The following is a 27,400-nucleotide window of genomic DNA, read 5'->3' as shown; positions in this document are numbered from 1 at the left end:
GACAGAACAAAAAAGAGGACCAAAACTCAAAAGCAAAGAAACTAAAACTGTAACATGATGTTAAGGTCAAAATGAGCACTCCATGCAAGGTTTACTCTACTTATTTACTGTAAATGTTTAACTGTTACATACACTTCACATCTATAGATAACTGGGTATTATTATTATGTGCATTAAAAAAAAAAAAAAAACTATAAATGAAAAAAATACCTGATACATTTTCATTGCTTAAATGCTATCTGTATTTAAAATACCTGCAAGAGTTTATTAGTTTAAAGCAATATTTTAATGCAATTGAAAGCTTGTGTGATCTGTTATGCAAATAACAATTCAACACAATATATCATTTGTAAATGTGTTTACTTCAGAATAGCATTTGGACACCATAACCATACAAGGCCAGAAAAGTCATCAAGAAAATGTGGAATCTTTTATCGCCCTCTTTTGGATGTATTAGGAATTGCAGAAGTTGACACAATTATTTTGAATCACCGACAATTTTAATATGTTTATGAGAATCGCCATCAATCAGCATTACAGTCTCACCGGTGGTGATAAACAGATGGAAATCAAGTATTCACCACTTTAAAGGGGAAGCTTCTTTCTAAGAGCAAAAAAAGGTAAAAAATAAATAAAATAAAATAAAATAAAGAAAAGATGCTTACCTACCAGGCTAGTTAGAAACTCACCAATTTGTATTCCTTTCTCTGGGTGGATTTTATGCGACGGTTTTTTCCCCCCCACAGTGCATAAACATAAAACAATGTTATTTTTGTCAGGAGGGACAGTTTTTGCCTATCGTATGTTAGTCTGTTTTGAAAACGCTGAAACAGTCTTTTAAAATGGTGACATTTTTTTAAAAGGTATTACAAGACAAAATTTTATTTTAAAAGTCCCCATTTTAACCGAGCGGCAAAAACTTCTCCCGTTTATATAATTTCATCGATCGACTTTTCGAACTCGATTGTTAAGGCTGAATCTTTAACGCTGTGCTGCTACTCATGCCTACGTTGTTTACAACCTCCAAACATGGCCGTTGTTTAACTTAACTTACTTATGACGGAGAGCAATCAGTAGCCAAGGAAACGCTTACATTGAAATGTATTAACATTATAAACGAATCGCTCTGCATATTTCTACTCGTGCACGGATTTTTTTTCCCCCGCTTCTCGTTGGTTCAGTTTAATCGATTTTAGCCAGGCTATTTCTTTAGCTAGTTGTTTAGCTTGCTAACTTGTCCAGAACCATGACAGCGACCTCTGAAGGTAGCAGTGGCTGTAATGCTGCGAAAGGACTGGACATAAGTCTCGCTGCTCTGCAGCGACAAGACCCATATATAAATAATATTGTCGATGTGGCCAGCCAAGTCGCTCTGTATACATATAACAACAGAACAAATGAGTGGGTACGTTTTTTCCTGACAAATGCTATTCTGTGCTAACTTAGCTTAGCTTCAAATTACAGCGTTTTCGTTCTAGTATTACTGAGTTAAGTTAAAAGTGATTGCTTTGAAGTTGATTTTTGAAAACAAAAACAAAATTGAAGTTATAGATCATTTTTTAACTACTAGTATAGAGTTTTACCACATCACGAGACTACACACTAATTTACTCAAGCACACTGGTACAATTTCCATCCTCATACTTTGTACTGCTTTATTTAGCTTTGTTTACAAAGTAGCAACCTAGGATGTTTAATAAAAAACAGAATTAAAATACACATTTGTCCCCCACTTTTTTTGACGTGATTGTTGTTACTTTTCAGGAGAAGACGGAAGTTGAAGGCACTCTTTTTATTTACACAAGGTAAAGAAAAGACCTAAAGTCTGTGATTAGGGTTTATTTGAGGTCATCCATTGCATTCAATTATTTTATTTTTATTTTAATATCAATTAGGGAGATAATGTACCACTGTGTGTAATACCTTGTTTTTTCCTGAGTTTTGATAGTTATTATTTTTGTCATTTTGCATGCTGTTTTAATTCAGATTGGCATCTCCAAGACACGGATTTACCATTATGAACCGTCTCAGCATGGACAATCTGACAGAGCCGATCACAAAAGACTTGGACTTTCAGCTTCAGGACCCTTTCCTGCTTTATCGCAACGCACGATGTAAGTCAGAATATATAAAAATAGCCCACAGATTTCCAGTTTCTGTCCTATTCTTTCAGCGTTTGCTGTGCATGACAGTCTTAAATACAATGCAAGCTGCTGCATTACATATTTTAGTTATTGCTGTGACCCTCTTCCTCTGGAGTTTATTGCATAAACAGATGCATATTATTAAAATCCTAATATATGAATAATAATAGCAATTAATTAATGGTTGTTTACATGTGTTTCAGTATATTTATTTTCTTAGCATAGGTCAGTTCGGGCCCACATAACCAAAGATCATAGTTAGATTTTTATGGGTTTTTTTTATGGACCTAAAATGTTTTACTAAGCCATAATTACTATGTTTATTTCTTTTGAATAGCACACAAAAGTGCAGGGTATTAGAAATGCTAAAAGAATGACATATCTTCAAAAAAAATGTTGTTGCGTCAAACGCAGCCGTATTTTTATGACTAAAACATTATTTTGACATCAAATAAGATAGGAAGGACCACGTTAGTGACTGGTGGATGAATCGGTGACTCCATTTAAGGTGTTTCAGCAGAGTTATTTCAGTTTGTTTTATCACCAACTCTCTGAGACCTGCATCGGGCGCTCTCACACACAATCACATTCTAAAGTGTGCCTGTGGGACAAGAGTCTGACAGCACCACAAAAGCAGCCAGCTGAGATTAGATACACTTCCACAGTCACTGATAATCTAAACACACGCTAGCTTAGAAGTAGCTGACGAGCACAGAGAAGGCTCCTGTCGTCTTGGCCTCCCCGTCATATACAATGACATGCAGCCGGATCTTTGTACTGAAAGAAATTGTTTGGTTTATTCATTTTTGTTATTTTACATTTACTTGGAACATGGTGAAACAGAAAGCACAATATTTAGACTTTCTATTCAGAAGCTAACAAACACAAAATAGCCGGTTTGCGGTAGGAGCATCTGCAACAAGGAACAGATTTGAACCGACTCGCTTGTGGGAAGCACGAAGCGTAAAAACACTTGAAACCAGTAATCAGGTTACAGCTGATTAGTGTGTCTGCTGTTACAATGAACAGATTAGATTGGTTTATGTAAGTAAATGAATGGTGGGTTCAAAGCAAACGTTATGGTCAAGCATAATGTTAGTTTGCTCTGATTGCTCTGGTTTAAGATGAATAATAAAAGAGCTCAAAAGTAGACATGAGTAATGGTTGTTATCAGACTGATTTTTATCAGTGTGTCTCCTAGGATTTAGAGGAACTGTTTGGCTTCAAAGAGACTCTTTGCGTTTGTAGATGTGACACTGTAGAACCAAATTTACAGAGCGGCCATAAGCTAATGTACATAAGAGGATAAAAAGAAAGATCAAGTGAGACCCATCAAAAGTAATACCCCCTACCCTATAATAGCTGCTCAAACTAATGTTTACCAAATTTCTACATAGATGACATAACGAAAGAACACTTTTAGTAGACAGAAAACGTGGTTTTATTGGAGAAAATGTGATTTATAGCTTGCTGGCATTAGTGTGCCAGTGCATTGTGACCTCTTGGTGGAGGGGTCGTGGAATCTTATCATTAGATAAACATGTCGGCCTAAGTGCTGCCGCAACTTCCTGGAACGGTGGTTGGCACAAAGTGGCAGCCCGGGCTAAAAATGAACTGCGTGGATAGGTCACAGAACAAAAATGTTTGGACAGAACAAAATGCTATTTTTCCAGCCTGAAGCCTTCAAGTTTAATTTTTTTTATAAGTCTTTACAGCTGTTTTTTTTTTTTTAGTCACACCAATATTCTAAAAAAAAATTAGTCTTTCAGCTCTCAATTTCAGTATACAGTATTTTTTTTTCCACGGATCTGTCTTATTTTCTTTTAATGTTTCTGTTCAGTGTTTTTTTTTATTTTCTAAGAATATAAAGAAATATATAAAGAAATAAAAATAAATGTCTCACATGAACATTTTTGACAGTATTGATGTTTTTCAGCAGAAATTACTTGAATTCTTTTCTCTAAATCTAAAATTGATATGCAGCATTGTTTAGTTTCTGGTTATTCTGTTGGTCATTTTATTTATATTTTGTGTTATCAGCTGCACCTTCACGCATATGTAGATCTGAGCCGACACATCCTGAGACCATTTTTAATGTGTTGTCTGTAGATTCTTACCTCCAGGTCGGACGTATGTATATCCCAGGTCTCTCTCTGACACCAACAAGCCCTTAAATCGGACTTCAGGTTCCTCCTTCAGCCTCTCATGTTTCGGTTTTCTCTGAAACAGACCTCTAATCATGGTTTCTGTCTTTCTCCACTTGCATAGAAATAATCTTGAATTAAAAGAATCCACAAAGTCCTCCTGCAGGTTCGATAAAACAAAAGTGTTTCTTCTTCAGAAGAAGGTGGTGCAGGATTGGTTTAGTCAGCCACAGGAACGGTGGTGCTCCCTCCTTTCATTTGAACCTGAGAGGCAGCCGAGATGCCTGCATTCCAGCCGAAGATGCAAAATCGACACAATAATCTCGTCTTTCCTCCGAAGTTTCAGAAGCCGTACATGTCAGTGTCTACTCCTCCCACATTGTCATGATTCCATTCCTCCAAACACAGTTAGTGTGTTTCATGTAAGGAAAGCTCTATAAGGATGTGTTTTAACTATTAGAACAGTCTAACCTCCACCAGGAAACAGTGAGAATGAAATGATAGTGGTCATCATGACAAATAGTTGAACATTTAATCAAAAACGTGACCTCATAATGCAGCCATAAACTGTCTCTGGCAACATTAGTCCTTCAAAAATGTAAGTTATAGTAAGTTTAAGCGGAATAAAAGTCTTAAATTTATCTTAAGGTTCCCTTTGTGTTGCAGCTCAACACAACCACCGTGTTGCTAAATCCCATCTAAACGTGCTTTTTCAGATACATACAGATAAACACGCAAGTCCCGTGACTTTTACTGTAGAGGAGTCATCACATATGCTCACTGTTTTGATTAAGTCCGTGTCCCGAAGGCTTTAAGGAGCGGATCTCGCAATCACAGAGTTTTGCTCCAACTTTGAAGTACAATCTCTGGTGTTATTAGTTAAACACTGCCGCTAATTTACTCTTCCTGGTTTCTCATTCGGGTGGATTTGGTTCTTGGCTCCAGATTTTAAATACTCCTCTTTCTTTTTCTTCGTTCTCTTCAGTGTCCAGTGAGTAGAATGTATCCCCCCGCCTCCTCTTTTTCCTTCTGCTCAGATTTTGGTACTGGTGGTTCCTTTTCCCGCCCTCCTGTGTCAATTTTGCTCTTTTCAGCCTTTTTTGTGCTCAGAAAGCCACCGTAGCTGTTTATCTTTAGTCAAAAGCATTTTCTGCGATTTTTCAATCGTGTCCTCTTTACTTTTGACCAGTCTGTTTGTTAGTTTATAGCTGAGGTGTTGCAGGACATGATCCTGCTTCAGACATGTCACAGTGTAGTCGTGTTTTTAGAATTCATTACATGGAGATTTTAGAACGACGTGTTCCTTTTCTGAAGGACTAACACACCTGGTAAAACTTCCTTGTTTCTCTCTCAGCGTCTTGCTCATTTTTGTTTTCTATTTTCCGGCTCCCTGACTTCGACTGTGTTTCTCTGTCCCCTGTGAGCACTCAGTTGCTCCCACTCCACCAGTCAGTCCCCCTCTGCAGTTGCTTATTTGGTCCCGGGCTGATTTTTTCCCATGCTCAACTTAACTCTGTGTGTGTGTCTCTGCCTCCCCCCGCTGTCTGTTTCCTTCATCCACAGTGACCTCTGCGGTCGGTCGGTCTGTCTGTGGGAGAATATGGGCTGTCTGTGAAGCTCTCGCTTGAAAAGTTCTTCTGTTTCCTGTTTAATGCTGCATCGTATACAAGTTTAGAATGAGTTTAGAAAGTATATTAGCCTCTTGTGACCTTGCGTCCACATACGATGACATCACATTGTGGGTTTTATTTTCACTGTAGTTCATTCTGATTACCTGTGGGCCCGTGGCTACGAAATAAAAAAAGCTATCAAACAAGAGCTCGGGTCTAAAGAGGTTAAGATGTCAAATATTCTTTTTTCATCTCAGTGTCGGATTAAAGTTATTTCAAGTATCTTTCATTTTTTCTAAACTTGTAATTCTTTCCTTCTGTTTAAGTTTTCTAACATTTTACTCATAAACTCTTATTTTTCTTAAAGGTTTTTAACATTCAAAAGGCAGAATTTCCTTGTAAAAGTTCAATAAATGTTATATGAATGGAACTTATTAAGGGGTAAAAAGCAAATTACTATTTTCCTCACAGATGTTTTTATTTCATGCTGATCATTTTAATTTACACTAGGAAATAAAATAAAATAATTTTGATTTGCTAGCTGTCTTACTAGCTCTCTGATGTGCAGAATTCACATTTTTCCACATGCTCACTGAACATGTTTATGAAGCTAAGGCGCTTTCAGAGGCACATGTTCAAACGTCCAATGGGACTACAGGCTTCTTTCCACTTGATATGGAAACAGAATGATTTCTTCAGCAATGCTAATAGTTACATATCTGATGTCTGTTTAAATGTCACAGCATCAAAATTCAACTTTTGAAAATCTGCTTTGATTTGATTTGGTTGTAGCGGAAATGCTGCATCCATAAGCTCATTCTGCTGTCTGCTGACCTTTTTGTAAAATTGCATTTAAGAAAAAAACAGCTGGTCTGTTAACATGTTTTTGTTTTGTTTTTTGGCTGTGACTGTTCTTTTATTAGTTTTCTTTTTTTTAGTATAATATTAATTCAGAAATATAAGTCTCTTTTCTGTTTTGTCCTTTCAGTGGTTATTCATGGGATTTGGTTCTATGATAAGGAAGACTGTCAACGTGTTGCCCAGAGGATGAAGATGTAAGTAGTTTTGTGTTTAACGTGTTAATCTTTAGCAAAGCTGAAATTGTGTCGTGTTAAAAGAAATAAATATTTAAATGTAGTGATTTTTTTTTTTTTTGCGTCCTTCCAGTCTGACCCATCAGGAGCAGCTCCTGGCTCATAACCAGGATGGGTGGTTGTCACCAGGAAGAGGAAGAGAAGGAATAATAGGAGCTGGAAAAGGAGGAGGAAGCAGTAAAACAAAGCCAGTCGACATCATCCAGATGTTGACCAAAGCGCGCAGCGAATTCGACAAAGTATGCTACCTTCAAAGACTGAAAGATTATCAAACGAAACATCAGTTATCAGTACATTTTTGTCAAATAGATCAACAAAATGTTTCGCTTTGTTCATTTCTTTGTTGTAGTTTTTCTTCAAAATAAAAGAGCATGTACAGTATTTCCTCTTTGTTTTCTCAGGAAAAACCTCCCTCAGAACCAAAAGAGATTGGTGGGAGCAGTGTCCTTTTTGGAAACCCCAACCTCATCAAACCAATACCCGTTAAACCACACACTCAGGTATGATTACGTTTAGATTCTGTGTCTGAGTTCCAGTTTTTGCTTAAAACATTTTTTTTTTATGTAGCTTTTGGTCAGCTTTTATTCAGTGAAATACCTTATTTTTGTTTGGTTTCTCTAACTGACATCCATTACTTATTATATAATATTATATAATATAATATAATATAATATTATATTATATTATATTATATTATATAATATAATATTATATAATATTATATTATATTATATTATATTATATTATATTATATTATATTATATTATATTATATTATATTATATTATATTATATTATATTATATTATATTATATTATATTATATTATATTATATTATATTATATTATATTATATTATATTATATTACACATTTCCTTTTGTTTAAATCTAGAGCAGTGAGGGTTCTGAGCCCAAGGCTCTTTCTTTGGCGACCCTGTTTGGATCTCAGCATCACACACCGCACTCCTCTATATCTGCTCCCCCTCCTGCTGGGAGGGCTGCCACAACCACAGGAAAAGTCTCTCGCCCCCCGGTGGCTCGCACTTTGACCTACGACGATGCGGTCACCTCAGCTGTTGGACACATTGCTCTTGCCGGGGGCTCAGATGGAGATGTCAGGCCACTACCTGGTGAAGAGAGTGGAAACGTTGTAGCTGTTCTGCTCAGTCCCTCCCCCTCCACTCAACCTCTGCAGAACGAACCCCAACACTGCCCGGCCATTGCAAAGCTGATGCAGGGCCAGAGGAGTGTTGGAGGCGGCCTGCAAACCGTCTCTGAGTCCCCGGAGAACCGACTGTGTGATAATGGGGTGCCCCTGGACCAACACCACCACCTGTATCATCATCACCATCAGCAGCACCACCACCATCATCATCATCACCAGCAGCAGCAGCAGCTTCACCATGATCCAATAAAGAAGCTTTTTCAAAGTCATTCACTTCCTCAACTGGCCACCACCTTTTCCTCCGCTGTCCGGCCCACCGCTTGTTGCTCCAATCCACCCCCTCTTCAGGCTCACTCTCACCTCTCCCCCCATTTTGTAGCAGGAGAGTCTGCCTCGTGCCCCCACCTTCAAGTACAGCAAAGCCAGCAGCTGTTTTTCAGACTTCCAGAGTCCCAAACAGAAGAACAGCACAGCAGCCAAACAGCAGCAGCTTCACTGGGAACAGGTGAGAAATGGTTTCTGCCGCATCACATAAACAAAAGCACGACATCCCAACATGTAAAACGAATTTACGTATATAGTAAACCCATTTTAAAACAAATTTAATACTTAATAGTTGGAGCAAATTTATAAAAATGAGATCACCTTTACTGACAAGGATTATTATTCTACTTTCAAAATGTTAATTCATCAATGTTTTAAGCAACAAACACTCCAGGTGTTTGATGCCAATTCAAGAACGAGTTAAATGGGGCTTCTTCAACACATTTAGCCCACGGTGTTCACGCTGAACAATCAGGGAGGGACTTCTTCTTTTTCTTCTTTTTTTCTTTTTGTTCCATTTACTAGTGCATGTCCGGACTCCAACTGTCATTATTCATTTCTCATGATCAGTTTTTCAAACCGTGGGCACCTCAATGAATTATAAGGGTCTCCATCCATACAGAGTCCCTGATTGGTCAAAGTTCGACCTGGTTTTACTTGCAAGATGCATTCAGTAGCCACGTACATAAAGCCTAAAATTGGTCGTGACAACTTGTGAAGCTTCGTGTGAACGCAAGAGTTTGCACATTTACATAGACTGTTCATTTAAAGTGGCTGCTTGAATGTTAGTGCTGAGGCCGATGTGAACCCAAGACCTTAACTGTCGGCTTCAGTTTCAGTTTTCAACGGAATGATGTAAAAGATTAGATTTAAACAATTATTTAATCATAGAGACAAGTTTCTTTTGCGCGTTTTAAAAGTATCTTTTATATATAAGTTCTGGCTCTGTTTTGTCAGGTCTGCCATCCCAGTTGCAGGGAGTGGTTTCACCTCATGAACTCCTCCAGAAGCTGCAGTTGGTCCAGCAAGAACAGAGCCTGAGCTCTCTTGATCTGCCGCGACCTCACCCCGGATTGGCTCCTCGATTCCTGGGCCCAAACCAAAACCTCAGTGCCAGTTCACCGGCGGGACCAGCCGCAGCCTCGCTCACTGCAGGTCAAAAAACGGCCCTGCAGTGTCAGGTACATTGACCCCCCCCCCGATAGCTGGTAGATTTAAACAAATAAATGTATTTCACCAATTTTGTTGTTTCTAAGCTACAAACTCCAGTATTGTAATGCCAAACTCCTGAAGATTTTGACATTTCCTCCATCTATTTAATGAAATTCTATTTGTTTGAATGAAATTTCTTTTCTGAAATGAATAATTCAGTTCTTCAACAAACCTTGTAAACCTTCAGGTCATTTCCCCCCAACGTATACCAGCCACCGTGCCCCCCACTCAACTCCTTGCTCCCAGTGTGTTCACTCAGACAAAGCTCAGCAGTGGCTCGTCTGCCATTGCTCAGGAAAGCCATGCTGCACCCACAACCCTGCCCCAACCCCCCCAGCAGGAGGAGGTCAGAGCCCTTTCCAAAAGCCAGCTTCAAGCCGCGCTGCTGCATTTAATCCAGGTAAATGACAGCACAATGCTGCTTTCTAATGAGCACAGCTCTTCTGTTGCTGTTCAAAAAACATGCTCTGCATGTGCCAGTAAAGAAGCATTTGTTACTGAGTTGCTTCTCTGTGTGTTTCAGACTGACAGCTCATTTCTGAACTCCATCTACGAAGCATACGTCAGCCGATTCGCTAACAGCTCCAGCAGCAAGTACTGATGACTCTTCACACCCTGTCTGCAGTCAGTCACACTCCATCTGTTCTCAGATGTATTCTGACTCCAAAGAAGAATGTACTGCATCCATTTTTAAAATCACTGTCTCTGTGTCAGCCTGCCTCTATTTGCCCCAAATAAAGCTTTTTTCTTCTTCCAAAAAATGGAAACATTCTATTTTGTAGAAATGGTAATTGTAGTTTTTTGTAAAGGTAACGACAGTAGTTTGCATCTTTTACTAATGAGACGCTCCAAAGCATATATTCAATTCTGAACTACTTTACGTAGGTCAGAAGCTATTTGTAGCGGATTCTATCTTTTAGTAAACTGTTGGACTTTCACATATTTTCAAAGATTTCTATTTTCAGTTATTAAAGGTTACAATAAACAATTTGTAAAGTTTAAAAAAAGGACAAATCTTGAAAACTCGGGCAGCAAAATAACAAAGCCCAGATTTTAAAATCTCATGACTTTGTTTTTTTGCTGCCCGCCATTTTTGTTTTTTTTGTTTTTTTAGCAAATACAAGTATTGTGTTTTAACTGTTTTGTAATCAAAATGCAGAATTTTCCAGTTTTGTTGGTTATATTGTGTTAAATCCTCCAGTTTGTAGCATACATCATTTTCCAGCTGGGACAGAGAGGAATGTGTTCACGTTTCCTGCACACCTGTAACATACAGGAAACGGTCCTATCTACATCTTTGTTATTTACAAGAAAAAGGAAACTTCCGTAACTCAGCTTAATGAGAAACTTTTGATATGCACTGCCTCACAAACTGCTAGTTTACGGGTATTTTTGTCAAAGAAGCGGCACGTTTTGGTTTGTATTTTTTTAGAAAAGGTTTTAGGAGTACAGAAATGATTGACACAGATGTATCACTCCGCCTCCTTTCCATGTGTTATCTATTACTGTTTTTAAACAAAAAAAAAAGCAGACGGTCCCACTGTGGGTTTCTGAAAGCATTTTATTTATACCGTTAGGCCACTTTCTCATGTCAATGTCTGGGTTTGTGTGTTACTCGTGCTCTAAACTTGCACATCGCTAAATGTTACTGTAGCAACCAAACAAAACCAGCAGCAGCAGTGTAAATATGTTTCAGGACAGAAGAGAAATAAATTCATTCCTATTTTTATACTTGAGAAGCAATATTAGGCTCCATTTAGATGTTAGATGTGTTCACATCATCCACTCATTTGACAGCTTATTAAAATATAAAACTTGTCTCATTTGAAACCATGTTAATTAATTGAAATATTTCTGCACAATCTCTTATTGTCTGGAATATTTTTGCTGTTCCATTACATAAAATTCTTTTAAAGCCGCCTCTGGTGTTGCTGACTGTTTCTGGTTCGGTGGTGCTTTGATTATTGCGGTTGAAGGTTCATAAATCTACAAAGTGATCGAAATAGTTCTCTCATTATAATTTAAAGTGTCAATCAATAAAGAAATGGTGGTTAATCTTTTTTTTTACAGTTTAGAGCATTCTTTGCTAATTAACCTGTTCAATTGCTCTGTCGTGATAAATGTGCTGTTAAATATGCTGTGCTGTTAAAACACTCATATTTAATATACTTAAATATTGTTAATTCTACGTTGTTGTTTTTTGTCTTTAAAAGGCAGGATATTACATTTTATTTAAGAAATCTTATCAAGACAAATTCTCCAAGTTCATTTGACAAATCTTTTTCACTAATGACAAGAGAAAAACTTCTTGTATTGTAATTGTAACATATTTTGAGGACTTGTCTTCCTCAGTGTATGGATACATATTATAGAACATCCCCAAAAGTATAGTTGTGTTGATTTTAAAGTCATTTCCTACCTTATTCCTTTGACAAGCCAAGCCCCCTTTTGAGCATTTTGCAGGTAACATTAGGACTGTCTTCAGGGTTTGACTGTTTAAAACAGCTCAGGTCAACGTAAAAAAAAAAAAAGAAAACGAAGTCTTGTAAAAATGAAAAGGTAAATGACCACATGTTCCTATCAAAAATACTTGGACTTTCTTTATATATATATATATATATATATATATATATATATATATATATATATATATATATATATATATATATATATATATATATATATATATATATATATATATATATATATATATTTCTTTTTTTTTTGATGAAGAAATGCATTTAGAGATGAGGTGGTTCCACATCATTGGTTCAGCTGATGAAGCCAAAAGTAAAGGCTGACTATGGAGTCTGGAGTAATCAATGACTTTTGTTTTGTGTGTGTGTGGGTGTGTGTGTGTGTGTGTGTATGTGTGCCGATGTTACCCATGCTCAGAGAGGCGGGCTCCAACCCGGTTTGGCCACTGCTGTATTCTCAGATGGAAGATGTCGTGCTGCCGCCTGCATGAACTAGTTCAGCCTTGGATTTTTAGTTTCTGATGGATATGGCGTGATGTTTCCAGAGAGTTAACCTTCGCGTGGCTTTTAGAATCTGAGTTATCACCACCCGGTCACTCTTGGTAAGACTTCACCTACTTGACAAAAGTTAGAGGTCATAAGCCTGCAGAGACAAAGGTAAGTACAGTAAAAATATGGTCAATTTTTCTGCTTAAAACTCTAAAATATCATTGCTTCCAGTACAATGAAATTTTCAACAGGTCCGTTGGATTAGCTTGTAGATGTTAGTGCATTTAAACAAATATTCTTATCAAATGAAACTTGAGAAATGTGGCAGCAGATAAAAACCCAACAAAAGACCCACAAAAAAACTGTGGTTTTGATGAAATGTATACAAAATGTACAAAAACTCAGATTTTGACTTGATGGCTTATCAAAATAAAAGCTTTCTGAGGTCAGAAAAAGGGCCAACGTTATATTCGGATGACAAAGTCCTGCTTTTTCGTTTTATATGCTTAAATAGATGAGGTTTTGGTGGATTTTTGTGATTTTTATTTTGCGTGCGGCTGCAGTTCACTGTTCATCGTTAAACTAATCCCTGTCTGAGTTTGCAGCAGCATTACTGTTTCATGCCCATTGCCAGATTGTTTTATTGCATTTTCATTTTTGTAACAGCACCAGCAGATGTTTTGTTGTGTGTGTCCTCTGTGTTCAGGAAGACATGGTCGTAGTTGTGTGTTTTTTGCCTCTTGTTGGACAGTTGTGTATGTGTGTGTCCACATGGTTTTGTGTTGATGCTATGACATCTATTTAATCTTTGTTTTTTATTTATTTATTTTGGTTTGAAAAAGAATTTTTTTAAAGCCTCACAACAGTAGAAGACATTGACCTAAAAAGAAGAAACCTTTCACATTTTCTTTGACACATTTTGTTTTCCAACTGTCAATTTTAAATGTAAAGCATCACAAAGCATTACTGCTTGTTGTTTTCTAAAATATTGATTTTTCTATCACATGAAGAGGTTATTATGAAGTAGACAAAAGTCTAGATGTGAATCCTACTAGAAAAGTTTCTTTTTTTTCAAAGTGAAAAATTAATAATGGGAAATGAGCCACTATGCCCAGATGAAATGGAAATGCTGGACAAATGCTGGACACATGGAGCGATCCATAAACTGGAATATAGGTCACACTCTCGTCATGAGTTTTGTTTGAATTCATTTTATATATGCATGCCTGTCAGGCATGGAGAGTCCACTAGATGTCTCAGTGTGTTTATATTCCAAAAAAATAAATAAAAGTCATCTGTCCACTGTTCTTGTTTCTCCCCCCAACCCCCCTCTTACTGTTTCCCCTTCTGTTCACTTATATTTTTGTTTCCCATAATTCAAACATGGCAAAATTGGGTGGTGAAAAAGAGTGAAGAAAGTCTCTAAAAATAAAAAGCTGGAAAAACAAATTATAAGCACAAAGCAAAAGACAAAAGTGCAATTGCTTCGATAGATGATGGTAAGAGACCGTGTGAATGTATGAGGGGAGCGTGAGATGGATGGAGAGAGAAAGAAGGGAGGAGGGGTTTAATCCCGCCTGGATTATGGTATAAACTGGTGCTGAAAGGAGGAACAGATACTGTGGAGTGCAACTATCCTTCCATCAATCCATCTGTCTTCCTTTTATGCCGCTTCACATATAGATATAATTTTTTGAAAGCAAAATTTCAGCTTTTTTCTTTTTTTGAGAATATGACAGTTTTCTGATATTGAGGAGTGAACTTTACTGGGACGTTCCAAGACTTCTGTTACGCTGTATTATCCCAGTCTCCAAGCGAGGAAACATGGAAGAGAGACGAGGATGATGGGAGTATCAAAAATCAGATTAGTCACCCTGCAGAGGGAGGTGTAGGAGGATGACAAGACTCCGCTGTGACCTCCTGTGCACAGCAGTGACCTCTGACACAGGAGAAAAAAGCTTTGTAGGTTCTGTCCTATGGTGGAATAACCAGCTTAGCTGATATCAAATCACTCCATCAGACATTGCTTTCGGATCTGAACAATTCTAAAAAAAAAAAACTAAAAAAAAACGGCATGCAGCTAAAGCTTTGACAGCAGAACACAGTGAGTACTGTCTTCTTTGGTTTTGGTGACAACCATTTGACCCCTTTTTTCCCACAAAGTCAAGGAGGCTTTTAATTTGTCCTACTTAAACACAGCAGCTTCTCAGTATTGTTGTTTGAGGCCAACTAAACTCTTAATTCTGTGATCCGTTTGTAGGTTGACATCTGTTGTCACCCGACTTTTCCTGACCTTCAGGTTCTCGTGTAGCACTTGACCAGAGTTTAGGCAGTAAAAGATTTTTGAAATCTCACAATGGCTCTGTGTGCAATTTAGTTGTGTATTTCGTTTTTCAAGATTCTGCAAAAACTCACCAAATTTTTAGGTTCTTATTTTTTTTAATTCTGCACTTTTTCCTGGTTTTTCTTTAGCTTTTGGTAAGTTGCTGGTGTGTTAGCTTATGTTTATACCTCGGTTGCACAGTTCATGGATGTTTCTGTGGTTGCTGACATGTATTGCAGCGGTTGTCAGATTATCAAAGCTGTTTTTGTAGACTTTTAATGTTGTTATTGTTGGTGTCCTTCATCATGTATGCTGTTAGGGACATCCTTCGTGTTTACCATTCATCTAAGTGAGTGATAAAGTAAAAAAGTCATGGCGTCTCCTCTCTGTGTAGCATATAGTCAAGCCATCATGGGAATTCCATAGCATACCTTTTTTCCCCTAGATATTATGTCTAATAAACACACTTCTTATGACCTTTTAACATTTGAATCCATTTCATGGCCCTTTTGCATGTACTATATCGAACATTACAATTTAATATGCTCAATTATTTTTGTTTGTTTTGCACCAACAGCTACGTTTCAAGTGTAAAAGCCCAGAATGCCAAACTGACATTTGCTTGAAAAACCAACATAATTAGTGGATTTGTTCACAATTAAAAAAGAAAGGCAAAGAAAAAAATACTTGGAAGATAAAAGATAAATAATCTTGAGACATTTTCTGTAGATTTGACAGCAGTACCTGGATGCTTAGGACTATTCCGTTTTGTTTTTTGTTGCGCTATCCTTAAACTTTTTTACTAAAAATAATCTTCCCCTTTTTCTGTTGGCCCTGTGGTTTGAAAATCTAATTTTGAAATCCTAACTTCTATGTATTGTAATTGAATTTTCTCCCAGAGCCAGTTTGCAACTCTTGCTGGGCTGATGCAGATTGCAGCTGCTGCAGGGATGAGCCGCTGGAGTACAGGAAAAGCTGGGAAGGCCATCAGATTGGAAAGAAGTGGGCCACACAGAAGGAGGCTAGTGATGCTGATGTGGATTATGCTCTTCAGCATGCTGTGCCTGACGGTGGATAGCCAGATGAAGATTCCACCAGAAACGTGAGTACAGCTGTGCAACCTGGACAGTGGCTTGTTATCCAGTAAACAAACTATCAGGATCTTAAGTCATTCTAAGGCCAAGCATAGCCTACTTCCAAAATCTTAAAAAAATCGAATTTTTTTGTGCCGACTCCTGAAAACTTAAAAGAAATGTTATCTGACTGGACCTACACGGTAATTTCCTTAACGCTTTACCTGCCTACTCAACCACTTGGTAAAGCATATTTAGACTAGATTCTATTAAAAACACTGATCGTATGTAATACTCTCCCAGGGCAATAAGGAGCAGAGAGAAACATTTTTTTATGATTTTGTCTGGGTTGGGTTGTTAAACGGTTAAAATAATTGGACAGTATTATTTTTTTTTAAATACCAAATAACACTTTATAAGCCAAATACTACTTGGTAAAAGTTCCAATCTGATAACTGATGTGTGGCTTCTTTCTTATGCTGGAGGGCATATAGAAAATTAAGCTTAAAGTTGCATTTCTGAGTATATCTTTATTCAAATCACTGTGAAACAGGAGCAGACAAAAAAATTGCAGTTTAAAACTTTTTTTTTGTGATTTAGAAAATATACTGGGCAGGCCATGAGCTCCCGTCTCCGCTTCAAAACTAGAAGGAAAAGGCAGTGAGGGGTTGTTACATTCTTACCCACAACGCAGGCAATTTTCTGATGAACTACTGCCGCTCTGCAGAAACTTTGTCCTGGGAAAGGACACATTTTTTTAGATTTAGGCTACAATGGCATCATCATTAAAAAAAGACCACTGAGAAGGAACGCTTGTAAAATAGATCAAAAGAGAAATCGGAGTTGGTCTTTTAGTACTATGTCTGTATCCATTCTTGTAAGCAGAAAACAGAAGAACCCTTAGTAACGATGTCAGATAAATTAATCAATGATATTCATCATAGATTTGGCATCCTATTCATGATCCATATGGACCGTCAGGCCCCTTGGTGTACAGCTGACTGCCAAACTACCCCACAGTCTTGTACTAAAACATAAACTGACACTTAGTTGATAAAATAAAGTCTTCAAACATTAACCCATCAATAAATACTAAAATTGTGAATTTATTATTATTATTATTATTTGATAATTATGTTGAGCCAAAAGTTTTATTGAAAGTAGATGGGTCTTTATTATTTTTATCAATGAAATTGGTAGAATACCAAACCGTTGAAATAAATATCTTTCCTAGTCTTTTAGGAGAAAAAAAGTAAAATTTATTTTCAAAATTCACCAGTTTGAACCCAAAAAGAATTGTATTTATTTATTCATTTATTATTTTGGTATTCCATTTAAGGACTTTTATAAACGCAAAGCAATTCTCTGCAAACAAGAGCATGGACAGAAAAACATTACTGACTTCTGTCCTTCTGTGTGATCTGCAATGTAGAAGTGGAGTTTAGTACTGAAAAAGTAAAAAAAACAAATGAATAAAGCCCACGGAAGCAGTGATTGTCTGACAAAATCCCAAAGTAAAAGTAAATCTTTAATCGGAAATTTTGATGCACAGTGGAAGCACTTTTCCGCTTGCTAATTCAAAAGTCTTGTTTGATGCATTATTTCAAGATGGTCTTTTTCGTGTGCAAATTATTGCAAAACTGCATTTATTTCTCAAGTTTGTAGCAAGGCTTTGTGGATGATAGTTATTCAGAAGATTTTTGTTTTAGCATATCATAAATGAAAATATTTTAACTGAATTTAAAAGAACAAGAAGAAGCCATTTCCCTTTAAAATGCTCAACAGCAAATAAACACAAACACGGTGTATTCATTAAAAAAAAAAACATCGCTTTTGATGCTATGTGGTGTCATGCCCCCTCAAGGTGTTATGCCCTCTCGGACACCAGCAAATTGGAGAATACAGTTTATTGGATGTAATTTAGAATAGTGACCCAGAGATAAATAAATAAAAAGATAGGCAAAAACAATGTGATGGCTGAGGATTAAAGCTTCTTGAAATGACAGAGTTCAGCAAGAAACAAAGGTCACTCAACACACTGCCCTGGCTGAGGGAGATTTAGTATTGGGCTCTTGTACTGGAATTTAAACAAAGCCATGACTGAAAGGTTTTGGGTCACATAGGTCAACTCAACATCACTCAGCTACCAGGAGAACACAGAACAAATGATAATCTGCTGCAATAGCCACATTTATGTTGATGTCTAGGACTTTTATTTTTTAACAGGGAAGTTTGAAGAACTTTGTGTTTTGTTCATGCTGCATAGATTTATTTTGCTAAATTTTAGATAAAGATCAAGGGTTTAGAATAACGAAAGAGAAATGAGACATAAGAAGGTTTCATTGCAAAGGTACTACCTGCTGTCAAATGTAAAACCTGAATTGATTTCAGAATTGACAAAGTCCATTTATATGGTTATAATTGTGCTGCTTCACTCTTTTCACATGTTTCTGCCTTCCCATAGTTCAGCAAAACAAAATAATCATGCAGTCTATAACTACTTTAAGTACTTCTGAGATTAGTTATTGTAATGATGAAGGAGAAAAAAACATGAAAAGCTGACCTGCATGAACTCCTCTGTGCTATCACTAAGTCAATAACAAACAGCAGGACTTGCATAATCATGTTGTATTTCAGTGTATTGTAGGACGTGAGGGCAAAGTTTTTTTTACGTGAGCTCCCCCAGCAAAAGTCTTAATGTACTTATTTACTATTGCAGTAAAGAATAGTTTTCTTTACTTTTACTTTTTTGGTTATCTTGATCTCACCCCACCAACATCTTTTTTTTTTCAGTCTGTCTTTAGCAGTACCCTCTCGTTCAGTATTCGTTCTTTTTAATCTTCTAATCCTCTCATCAACCTGTTCTCTTATTCTCATCTGTTAATTTCTTTTATTCCACAAAAGGCTGGTTCCACCTCCATCACAAAAAGCTGGCTCCATTGAGGCATGGTCATTGTATAATTTTCAACACCGAACATCATCTACATTTTAGTGCAAATGCTGTAATAAAAGAGAAAAATAATATGGAAGAAACACAATGGAACAAATACTTTTTCCTGTCCACCCTGAATTTTTATGAACTGGCTAGTTTTGCCACATGGATTTACCAAATTTTTGATTTGGAAAAATATTCTGTTGGTAGCTATGCATTAGTGGGTCAAACAGTTGTCTGTCATGAGTTCAGATTCAATTATTAACAAAATGCTGTAAAGTTTAGGACATTTGCAAATTCCACCAATCCAATTTCCAAACCTGACATGTATACCTCTTGGGGGTGCTGGAGCCTATCCCAGCCACATAAATGAGCAAATAAGGACACATTAATTGAACTAAACTTGTCAGGGGACTGACACACAAAAAATAAATGTAGAGCAATTTTCTTTAAATTCTATTTGTGATATCTCTGCATACTGCAGCGAGCTTGATTATATTAGCCCACCGTGAAATTTATAAAACAATGTATGATTTTTAAATTACTTGGAGTAATCAGATCAGATGAGATAAATGTCTTGATAAAAAAAAATTCTAACCCAATCCTGTGTTATTCTTCAATAAACACACCGCAGCCCTCCCTGTAAATTAACAGTGACATGGTGATTCCCCCCATAGTTTGAGCCATCTGTCGCATCCTGTCTGTTCCATTACCTTGCACTAGCAGCATTCGCATGAGAGGATTTGTAGCAGTACTGCATATTACGAAGCACAGAACAGTCCTTTGACCTACCAGACACTGTCACCTTCAGAATGATCAGTTTTACTCTCCTGTTTGTGAACCCAAAGTAACCTCTTTTCCTTTTTTTTTAACTTTGCTGTGTAAGTTACACTAAAACAAAATACCCTACTTACATATCAAACTCCTTGTAATATTATGCCTATTGAATGTTTTTCTGTTCAATAGTTTTATCTATTTTGTGTCAATATAGAACTTCACAATCTTCACAATTGTTTACCAGACAGTGACTTTATGTCTGTACTTCTTATTTTTTTTACTGTTAAAGGCTCATTTAGGTTGGCCAGTATTACTTGCCTGTTATAGTTTTTTGCAGCCATAACATTGATCATGTTTTCTCTTTTTTCCAGTGTACAGCAGTGGGCCGTGTCCTTTGGAAAAGAAATAGCTGCTCTGTCTGCCAAATACTCAGGTGCTAAACTTCTGCAGAAGGTAATAAAGCAAACAAATAATGCACGCATGGATGTAGTGTCCAATAACAGCTGCATGGACACAAAAGTGCATGTGAAACGGTCCTGTGTGTGTGTGTGTGTGTGTGTGTGTGGGAATGCAAGTTTTTCAATGTTCTTATCGGTGTGAAATGTGCTTCTTTTGTCCATTTTTGTCTTTTATCTGACTTCCGAAACATGCTAGGTACGTGTATCATAATACCACTTGTAATTCTACCAAGGGAGTCTTTATTGTTTGTGTTCAGTCCCCACTGCTGATGGCAGCAGTGGGGACTGAAGATGTTTCATAAATGGGCTGTATGGCTTCACAGATGCTTCCATGGTAGGGGGCATAAAACTCTCCTTTCCAATTTCCCAAACTGGTATCAATAAAGTATCTTATCTTTTTAAAGTTTAAGGATAGAAAAAAAACTTTTTTAAAGAAAGTTGATTCAAACACCTTCTTTTGCCAGTATACTGCTTAACTGGCGGCAGTTGCACGAATATCGCCAAAATCAATGTACAAAGCAATATAAATAAATACATGTTTATGGTAAAATGAGACAATCTGTCAACATTTCTGCTTAACTATTTTCTCCTAGATTACAACAACCAATACAGCTAACTGGCATACTTTTTCTTTAAAGCATCTTTATTAAACTAGAGTTCAATCTAATGTCAAACTTAACCTAGATAGCATTCAGAGTTGTCTAGCACTAATTACTATGTGCAGACCTTTACCTGTATATTGGCCCGTAGTTTCCTCTGCAGCTCTTTTTTCCATCTGTTATGCCTATACCAAGATTCATAACATGATGTGTCTAGTGCACATCAACCAAGGATATCCTTTATTATGTGAAAACAAATAAGCTGAATGAATACCAACTGTTGAATCATCCTAGTTTTAAAAAGTTGTGACATGAGCAACAAGCTGCAGTCATAATAGTAATACCTTCTTTGGTGCATCTTGCATACAGTATCTATGTTTCTTTTTGTCTATGTATCTATGTTTGTCAGATGTAAAACATGGCCTAAAACCCTCCAATGGTGCTCGTTTTTTATTAAATACCTTAGACCTTCCATAGGTTTTAAAGTGTAACTGAGAGCATTCATAGTAGCTTTTTGCAGCTTTAAGTCAACAGATTTCAGAAGTTCTTATATGTCTTGGTAAGTACAAATTTTTTTTTTCCAAATACAGAAATACAAAGACATTGAAGGTGCTGTGAAGATAGAAGAGGTGGATGGTGAGGAGCTAGTGAAGAAGTTTGCAGAGGAAATGGAAGAAATGCTTGGGAGGAAGATGAAATCTGTGAAGGTAAAACTGTCATAAGATAAGATAGTGTCTAAGGTTTTTTTGTTCTCAACAATGAAATGATTGTGTGTTTTAATCACAACATTACTCCCAGTGATTGTTCTGTTGGCAATTATGTAGTATGCTGTATTTTGTCACAGAAGCTTGCAGAAGCAGCAGAAGACGCTGATCTGGTTCATGAATACAACGAAACACTGCAGGTGTGTCATACTACCTTAATTTATATTTGTTTTACATTCTTCACCTTTTTGTTTTTGTAATATTTTCTGTGACAATGTTCTTCTTCGAGCTGGTCCAAAAAAAGAGCTGGCACAGCCACAAACGTTGTGGTCCAGGAGATTCATTCTGCTCCCACTGATGAAGAAAAGTAGAAAAATATGAGACACAAAAATAGAATACAAATATTTACAGCTAAAAAAGTAATACAAATCAAATAGCATTAGGATTCCACACATTTGAGGATAATTGCTTCCCTTTTAAAAGATTTAAAGGTGGAACTTCTGATGCATTTAGCTTGACCAAACCAAACTGCCCCATTTTATAGTGACTAGCCCCTCCCACAGGCCAATTAACCAATCATTTCATTCAATTACTTCATAGTACTATTTTGTACTCAATATAATATCTTAAAGTCATGATTAACACAACAACAATTAACCAAATTTAAAAAATATATGCTCACAGACAGGAAGTGAGGGAAGAAAACTATTCGTTGACATGTGATGTCACTTCCTGTTTTCCAGTGGAAATGGAAATGAGTGATGGCATGGTTAATGCTCTGGTTTGAAGGTGAATTGTAGGTGTGTTGGGAGTGGATATATGGAGACATAGGCGGACATTCGGGCGCTCTCCTGCAACCTGTGATACTGCATCATCACATTCACCCATAAGCTGCAAAGAATCAACATTTCAAGTAAATCACATAACTGCTTTCTCTTATGTTTCTTTGTAGTTTGACTACTTTAACTCTCTGCTGATCAACACTGTGGATGAAGATGGAAACTCAATCCCACTTGGGGGAGAATTCCCATTGGAGAAAAATGAACATTTTAATAAACTGCCAGTAAACACACAGCAAAGTAACATCCAAGTTCCTACAAACGTCTACAATCAAGGTGAAGCAAAAAGAAAAAGGCCAAATTTTATGACATTAAATGTTAAAGAAAGCACTACACAAGATCCATGCTGTTTTGTTTTTTTCAAGAATTTCTTCATTTTTGTTTTCCAGATCCAGATATTTTAAACGGAGTGTATATGTCTGAAGCTTTAAATGACATCTTTGTGGATAACTTTCAAAAAGATCCAACCCTTACCTGGCAGTACTTTGGCAGCTCCACAGGCTTCTTCAGGCTTTACCCAGGTATACTGCATCTCTAATATGGTCTTCTCAGATAAATCTCACCGTCAAATGAAACCTTTACTACAACATGAGCAGAGATGCAGATAAACCTCATTCTGCATAACCAAATCATTGTGCTCACTCAGCTGTCTTTAGAATAAGATCTGTAAGTGGATTAAAGTCACTATAATATGATTAAGAAAAATAAAATATCACACCTGATTAATTGTAAATATTGTAGAGGAACATGTGGACTTCAATATCCTTAGTTTTGTAAATTTCATCTAACAAGTTATGCTTTTCTTCTAGGAATCCAGTGGACCCCTGATGAAAATGGCGTGGTGACCTTTGACTGCAGGAACAGAAACTGGTATGGCGGTGTGTCTGTCAACTTCAGGTCTACTGAGGAATTCAGTTTCTCAAGTTGACCATGTTTTTCTTATTTATTCTCGATCAGGCTGCTGTAATTAGTAGCATTTGGGTTGAATGGCCTTTATTGAACTCTTATAAGGTTGCATTTCCAGGCATTACAAGGTCAGTCAGCCATGGGAAAGTCAACTCAGGTGTTATATAAAATGTTTACTTCTTTATAAAATGTTGCTGCAAACGTTCTTGTGCTTATTTTCTTATAAACAAGTTAGAGTCACATTTAAAACCGTAGAGTTTGTTTTTATTGACCAATTTAAAAAAAATTTAAGCTGATTACATTCTAATGACGAACACTATTACACAAGAAAGCCTAAAAGAATAACATATTAATAACATAATTTGCTGCTTGCTGGCGAGCCTTAGCTTGTAGCACCGGCAACTGTGGCGCAGAGGTAGAGCGGTTGATCAAAATATCACAGGTTTGGATTCTTCCTGCCTGTCTATATGTCAAAGTGTCCTTGGGGAAGACACTGAACCTCACATTGCTCCTGGTGGTTGTAGGTTGGTCCCAGTGTTAGGCAGCGGGACCGCCATCAGTGTGTAAAGGAGTGTGTGCATGGGTGAATAGTAATGGAAAGCGGTTTGGACCTTCTGAGAAGGTAGTAAAGCGCTATAGAAGTATACACCATTAACGATTTTTAACAAATCAGACATCTACACTCATCCTCTGACAACAATATGCATCACATCATTATATTTTGTAAGTTTATGAGTTTTCAAGCTTTAGATAACTTTTTCCCAATTTGCGAGTGTTTAGTTGTGACTTTGAAACCATACTTTACTTACGTTGAAACGACCCCTGAGGTCCTGGTTTGAATCGGGTATTCACAACTCATGGGACATTGCATCTGAAGTTAGAAGGTTGAGTTCGTTCGATCATTTATGTGAACGTATAAAAGTCAGCGGAGGAAGAAAAAAAAGAACGGTTCCTAGCCTACCATGGGTTGATTTCCATCGTTCACGTTAATAAGCCATTCAAAGATTTGATTCGTTCGCGAATCGGTACAACTCGCTACATTAAAAATGATAAGCTGTAGGATTTACCCTCGATCATTTCCAAGTATAGTCAGGTAGATAGGAGTTTACTTCAAAGGTCAGCTTTCACATGTCACAGTGTGTCACTGTTTAAAAAAAGTGACAGGAACTTAGAGATGTTCTTGAACTGACTTGACGCTGCATTGGAAAGCGGAAATCAAAGACAGCGGATGCCTGGAAAGCTTCTGTTCTTAGCTGCTGCAGAGAAAATCTCATTTGTGTTAATTAGCTTAGAAAAGAAGGGGATGGTGATACAGAGATAATGGAATGCACAACCGGAAGAGCAGAGACACATATAAAGGGATAAAGAATTAATTCTGTCTGTTCTGTCCAACCCCTACACAACTTTCCTTGGAGGTTAAAAATACTTGGCTCTACTTCCTGTGCCTCATCTCAGCACCTCCCTTTTTCTGTGTTTTATCTTTTCAGGTATATCCAAGCAGCTACATCACCCAAAGACGTAATAATCGTGGTGGATGTCAGTGGCAGCATGAAAGGACTGAGGCTGACAATAGCTAAACACACAATCAACACGATCCTAGACACACTGGGAGAGAATGATTTTGTCAACATTATAGCAGTAAGAACATAAAAACTTGTTGATCACCAACAGACAACACTTTAGTCGATGCGCTGGTACAGACCCCAAAATACTTATCAGACTTGCTCTGTCCCTACACTTCCAGCCGTGCCCTCCGATCCTCGGATCAAAATCTTTTAAAGAGTTTTAAGACCAAGTATAAAACCAGAGGTGACCGGTCGTTCCAGGCAATATCCCCCAGACTTTGGAATGCCCTCCCTCTGTCCCTTCGTGTGGCCGACACCGTCGATTCTTTTAATCTTTCAACTGAAGACACTTTTATTCAAAAATGCTTTTAGCTGACTGGTTTTACTGTTACTTTTATGCTATGTTTATTTTTCTTCAATTTAGTTTTGCTTTACATTTTATTTAATTGATTGTTTTTCAGCTTTTACTGTATTGTATGTTTTTTTTTATTGTTCAGCGCTTTATGATTTTATCTGTGAAAGGCGCTATATAAATAAATCGTACTTACTTAGGCAGCCATCCAGCTATGTTCACACCGCCCTCAGCAACATGCGTTTATACGTACACCTCTGATGAAAAGTTTTGATAAACACCCATAATAATGTCTCAGGCTTCCGCGTTCAAATCTCTCGCAGTCACATGTAACTACGCAAGTTTCTTTGACCATTTTTGGACTCTACGTGCAAAACGTACGCCCATTGAACACGTGTTGAAAGTTAAACCAGGTTAAACTTATACCAATCAGGGACTTCAATTAGGCACTGATGAACGGATGGCGTCCTTTGTAAATCACGCAGGTGCCAACCAGTTGAAAATTAAACTTTGTGGATTCTGCTCGGACGGAACCCGACGGAACATCAAGTCTTTCATAGATTGGATTAAAGCTGTGAAAGAAAAAACCTGGAGCAAGATTCGCGAGATTTGTACAACTTTGACATTTCGCACCAAGCCTCTTCCAACTGTAGGGGGCGGGCATGCGCAAATAAACAGCAAAAAAAAAAAAGAAAGAAGAAGAAGCCCCTCCCTACTTGTCTAGAATTAACACCATGGGCTAAATGAGCAGCATTTATTGTCACATGCCCGGTGTATCCGTAGCATTAAGCCAAAAGTTCATTTTAACAGCTGCGATTTTGGCTATTATTAACTTTATGACAAATCCGAGAATAAGCTCAGTTTATCCTTGTATTACTGTATGTGTACTCAGATAACTCCTGCAAATCCTCTGCTCTTATTCTAATCATAAGCTTATAGCTTAATTTCTTTAGGTGTTTTTTGACCATCAGCAAAAGTGAAAATTGCTGCATGATTTATACATTTTTTATGTGTCACCTTTTGTAAGTATAGGGGTCATTTTATTTTTCAAAGAAGTGTAATCAAGATGAACCCCTCATTAATAGTTAAGAAAAATGGTTCAAATGTTCCAATAACAAATAAGATGAATTTTTACTTTATTGTTTTTTCCAGAGAAGGAACAGCCACACAATCTGTTCATGTCTCATAGCTGATGCTGCTTATACAAGTAAAATAATTACATTACATTTTGTAGGAGATGTTAATTGGCAGTTGATTAAAAAATGTAATAACATATAAATTAGTACATTAAATTACTTGTATCCCATAAGCTTGTCTTTGTTTATGATTGTTTGCACTATTTTATCTTTTATAATATGGTGCCCCATGATATTATGACAGATAAAATATAAACATATAGTATCTAATATTTTATACTTTGGTTTCTCTCCCCAGTACAGCGACTATGTCCGCTATGTGGAACCATGTTTCAAGGGTATTTTGGTGCAGGCTGACCTGGATAACAGAGAGGTAAATAATACAAGCTTAAAAAGCAGATGCACACACACTCACAGCCAATTAACACAATTACCAGATTTATTTCCATGACTCCCTTTAGGACAAGGATTCAGATCAGATCAACGGTCAAAACGTCTCAGTGAGAGTACACTGTCAAGGTCTCAGTCACATTTTCCCACAACCATGATAAAATATGCATGGTAATTGAATATGTAACAAGATAACTGAGTAATAATATGCTAATAATACAGTTAAAGCTATTTTGTTTGTGGATACACTAGATAATAATCAAATCATATTCAGCAAGCATTGCAATTGATTGACAAAGATTTTTACAATTTGAAATTGTTTTTGTTCGTTTTTTAGGTAGTATTAAAATGTTTTATGTTTTCCATCAACGCATTTTTACCAGTACACAATTTACTAAAATTTTACAAAAAACATAAGTATTTTGCCTTTTATTCTATTTTTTTCAATAATAACAATTATAGAAATTATAAATTATGTTGTTGACAAAAAGTCACCAACTTTATTTAGTTGGTGACTTATTTATATATGTTTATTACATGTATTTTGGAGGATTTTATCTGTTTTTCCTCAATGTCTTTACATTTTTTCTCCTCACCATCATTCTTATCTTTTGCACTGATTCTTTTTTTTACTCCTCCTCTCTTCTCTCAGCCTCATAATTCTCCTCTCTCCGCTTTCAGTCTCTCT

The 27,400-nt window shown here is 36.9% G+C and overlaps 3 protein-coding genes across 34 annotated transcripts in view; 2 read left to right on the top strand and 1 right to left on the bottom strand.

Annotated features, from left to right (window-relative positions):
* cacna1c (calcium channel, voltage-dependent, L type, alpha 1C subunit) overlaps positions 1 to 5,750 on the bottom strand; it is a 192,246-nt gene extending 186,496 nt beyond the window's left edge. For all 26 annotated transcript variants that reach the window (XM_078942241.1, XM_078942259.1, XM_078942245.1 and 23 more), the window contains exon 1: positions 4,262 to 5,750. In XM_078942241.1, the coding sequence (XP_078798367.1) occupies positions 4,262 to 4,385 (124 nt within the window). In that variant the 5' untranslated portion in view covers positions 4,386 to 5,750. The remainder of the gene's footprint in view (positions 1 to 4,261) is intronic.
* On the top strand, positions 998 to 11,612 carry dcp1b (decapping mRNA 1B). Of its 2 annotated transcripts, none has more exons than XM_004083153.5 (10): positions 998 to 1,405; positions 1,765 to 1,805; positions 1,987 to 2,114; positions 6,887 to 6,953; positions 7,066 to 7,231; positions 7,394 to 7,492; positions 7,884 to 8,661; positions 9,438 to 9,661; positions 9,880 to 10,092; positions 10,216 to 11,612. In XM_004083153.5, the coding sequence occupies exons 1-10, from the start codon at positions 1,247 to 1,249 to the stop codon at positions 10,291 to 10,293; spliced, it is 1,953 nt and encodes a 650-aa protein (XP_004083201.1). In that variant the 5' UTR covers positions 998 to 1,246; the 3' UTR covers positions 10,294 to 11,612. The 2 variants fall into 2 exon arrangements, with proteins under 2 accessions (XP_004083201.1, XP_020569917.1); XM_020714258.3 differs by having other exon boundaries at positions 1,027 to 1,401.
* Positions 11,613 to 12,605: 993 nt separating this feature from the next.
* cacna2d4a (calcium channel, voltage-dependent, alpha 2/delta subunit 4a) overlaps positions 12,606 to 27,400 on the top strand; it is a 91,523-nt gene continuing 76,728 nt past the window's right edge. For 5 of the 6 annotated variants that reach the window (XM_078942239.1, XM_078942240.1, XM_078942238.1 and 2 more), the window contains exons 1-10: positions 14,274 to 14,762; positions 15,881 to 16,083; positions 20,135 to 20,216; positions 21,411 to 21,527; positions 21,665 to 21,724; positions 22,477 to 22,639; positions 22,753 to 22,884; positions 23,173 to 23,233; positions 24,757 to 24,907; positions 26,621 to 26,695. In XM_078942239.1, the coding sequence (XP_078798365.1) occupies positions 15,908 to 16,083; positions 20,135 to 20,216; positions 21,411 to 21,527; positions 21,665 to 21,724; positions 22,477 to 22,639; positions 22,753 to 22,884; positions 23,173 to 23,233; positions 24,757 to 24,907; positions 26,621 to 26,695 (1,017 nt within the window). In that variant the 5' untranslated portion in view covers positions 14,274 to 14,762; positions 15,881 to 15,907. Of the gene's footprint in view, positions 12,827 to 14,273; positions 14,763 to 15,880; positions 16,084 to 20,134; positions 20,217 to 21,410; positions 21,528 to 21,664; positions 21,725 to 22,476; positions 22,640 to 22,752; positions 22,885 to 23,172; positions 23,234 to 24,756; positions 24,908 to 26,620; positions 26,696 to 27,400 lie in introns of those variants that run through there. The other variant, XM_078942236.1, reaches the window with a different exon arrangement.

Source organism: Oryzias latipes, chromosome 23 (genome assembly GCF_053564925.1).
Source record: "Oryzias latipes strain Hd-rR chromosome 23, Olatipes_Hd-rR_3.1".
In the NCBI taxonomy this organism is placed as follows: Eukaryota; Metazoa; Chordata; class Actinopteri; order Beloniformes; family Adrianichthyidae; genus Oryzias; species Oryzias latipes.
The sequence above is the reverse complement of the archived record's forward strand: the minus strand, read 5'-3'. Positions and strand labels throughout refer to the sequence as shown.